Source organism: Giraffa tippelskirchi, chromosome 6, assembly GCF_054371585.1.
Source record: "Giraffa tippelskirchi isolate mGirTip1 chromosome 6, T2T-mGirTip1v1.2.pri, whole genome shotgun sequence".
Classification (NCBI taxonomy): domain Eukaryota; kingdom Metazoa; phylum Chordata; class Mammalia; order Artiodactyla; family Giraffidae; genus Giraffa; species Giraffa tippelskirchi.
In genome coordinates this window covers 92848857-92851172 of record NC_137280.1, presented here as the reverse complement: position 1 = coordinate 92851172, position 2316 = coordinate 92848857, and the positions used below count along the sequence as shown (strand labels likewise).

The window sequence follows — 2316 nt, the reverse complement described above, 5'->3', positions numbered from 1 at the left end:
GAGTGAGGGTTGGAGTTCAGGTCTCTGGGACCAGCGATGAATAGGGATGCACCCTGACCTTGAGGGTGCTCATGACTTAAGGCTCTGGAGCGTATGTGGGTTAGGGGTTGGTGGGGGTGGGGTGGTTCCTGTTCTGTCCAGACCCAGATCCCCAAAGAGGCATCATTTTGGGGAAGAATAACCCAGCAACTTACCAGGAGGCCTAGGACCCTCGTGTGACCGTCAAGGTGGCCTCAAAGGTAACACTATGGGACTTCCCTGACAGTCCAGTGGTTAAGACTCCCGAGCTTCCACTGCAAAAAGCACGGGTTCCATACCTGGTCAGTCAGGGAACTAAGATCCCACATGCCGTGCAGAGGGCCCCCCGGGCCAAAAAAGTCTAACACTCTCTTCTCCTTTGATGAAGACCATGAGCCTTGCGTGTGGATGTCATTAAAGCAAGTTAGAGCCCCGTTTTCAAAAGTAGAAGTGGCGGACAACAAGGGAGGAGGGGGGAATGGCGAGAAGGAAAGTTGCAGTTGCCCCCCACCCCACCCCTCAGGTGCTAATGCACCTTGCTCTTTTTGAAGACGCCAGCTTAGTCACCCACACCCCACAGAAGACACAGCTCAGGGCCTAGGCCCTCCCCATCATCTTCTCAAGGAGGTTTATTTCCAGCCTGGGCCTGACCCGGCCCCTCAGAGATAGGACCCCGCCCTTAAATACCTGGCCACGCCCCCCAGACCTGCATCGCGCAAGCGCAGTCTTAGGCTACTGGATCCGCAGGCGGCAGCAGCGAGCTCCGGTCCAGTCCATGCCTGCGCACTGGCAGTGGCACGTGGTCTCAGCACGCACATCCCATGAGCCACAGGCAGAGCCACACGTGCAACCAGTGACGGCGAAGCCTGCGAGGGGGATCAAGGAGGAGAGAGCTTTGACCCCGAGCCAGAAGCTGCGAGTTTGGGCTTCCAGGGGGCTGGCAGCGTGGGTGGGGGGGAGGCTGGGGGCCTGGACACCAGTGTCCTGAGGAATTGGGGCCCGGAAATTGGGGGAAGGGACAAGGCTGGGAGTGCAGACCAGGATATTAAGGAATTAGAGGCTGGGACTCCGTGGTCCTAGAGAAATGGAAACTGAACACAGTGGAGGGGGTTATGGGGTGCTGAGAATAGAGCCGGGAGACTGGACACCGGAGTTCTGTACCTACCTGGAGGGCAGGTGACCAGGGACCCCCTGGAGGTGACACTTCGGCAGTCTAGGCCAATGTTCCTCATTCCCTCAGGAACTGCGGGAAGGGGTAATGCACAGTAACTGTGAAACCAAGCTGCCCCAACCCCCTTCTCATGCTGCCTAGGCCCTGGTGGCTTGGAGATGGGCAGAGGGTCAAGAAAACTCCCCTGGGGAAGGCCCAGTAGGTGGGGAACTCCCCACCTCCAAGGATTCTGTCCTGGGTGTGCATTTTCGAGGGAGGAGGGTTTTGAGCTGCAGTTAAAGGTGGAGCCGGGTGGAGATAAGGGTTGGGTTGGGTTTGGGGTTGAGATTTGATTGGGGTTGGGGCTGGCTTGATGTTCCCTCCATGTCAGGAATCAGAGGGGCCCCTGAGGGCCTGGCTGAGGTTGGATGGGAGGGTTCTCACATAGGAATCTGGTGACATCCTGGATCTTCTCACTGATGGCTTTATCTATGGGGCACAGCGACTGGCCACACACCAGCAGCCCCAGGACCGGGAGGAGGAGGAAGGAGAGAGCCTTCATCCTGCAGGTGCTGCAAGAAAAAAACCAAGAGATCGCCAGCTGGGTCTACGCCTCCCCATCCTGGGGAAGCTCAGACCCACAGAGCATGTGGGATCAGGAGCCATGGGGTCGGGTCCCAACTGAGGATGGGGCTTTGCCCCTACAGGCAGGAGCAGCTGTCACTTACCCTCTCTGTGGACTCAGCAGGCCAAATTTTGAACACGAATTCCACATCCCTGCCTCCACTCCCTCTTTAAGGCTGCCGGGTGTGCAGCTTCCTGTCTTGGCTAAGACCCTTGGCATCCTGGGCCTCCCTTCCCACATCCGGGGCTAAGAGGAAGCCCCCAGGGTAGAGTGCAGGGACCTAGTAATGCCATAGACTCTGCCTTCCAGAGCCTTCCCTGCCCACATCTAGGCTGGGGGACTGGTCCAGAAGATAGTACCTGGTGGACTAATTCCAGGAACCATAGTCAGGAGAGCAGGGAGAGAAACCAGCTTGTGTGGAGAGGTAGGGGGCACACACATGTGACCAGAGTCATGTCCTTGTGTAAGAACTGCATGCTGGGCTTCCCTGGTGGTCCAGTCATTAACGATCTGCCTTGCAATG

The 2316-nt window shown here is 57.6% G+C and overlaps 1 protein-coding gene across 2 annotated transcripts; it reads right to left on the bottom strand.

The window, feature by feature from the left end:
* Positions 1–629: 629 nt before the first annotated feature.
* RETN (resistin) lies at positions 630–1734 on the bottom strand. 2 transcript variants are annotated; one of them, XM_081498654.1, is made up of 3 exons: positions 1613–1734; positions 1184–1261; positions 630–884 (listed from the first exon to the last, which is right to left on the bottom strand). In XM_081498654.1, exons 1-3 carry the CDS (start codon positions 1728–1730, stop codon positions 751–753), a joined length of 330 nt encoding a protein of 109 aa, XP_081354780.1. In that variant the 5' UTR covers positions 1731–1734; the 3' UTR covers positions 630–750. The 2 variants fall into 2 exon arrangements, with proteins under 2 accessions (XP_081354780.1, XP_081354781.1); XM_081498655.1 differs by lacking the exon at positions 1184–1261 and having other exon boundaries at positions 751–884; positions 1613–1730.
* Positions 1735–2316: the final 582 nt, after the last annotated feature.

What these genes read in the sequence shown, in the direction of transcription:
- RETN (XM_081498654.1), bottom strand. Translation starts at nt 1,730, where the DNA reads ATGAAGGCTCTCTCCTTCCTCCTCCTCCCGGTCCTGGGGCTGCTGGTG. An exon ending in GGATGTCACCAGATTCCTAT is followed by an intron (nt 1,262 to 1,612) that starts GTGAGAACCCTC and finishes CCCTTCCCGCAG; the next exon opens with TTCCTGAGGGAATGAGGAAC. An exon ending in CCTGGTCACCTGCCCTCCAG is followed by an intron (nt 885 to 1,183) that starts GTAGGTACAGAA and finishes TCCCCCTCGCAG; the next exon opens with GCTTCGCCGTCACTGGTTGC.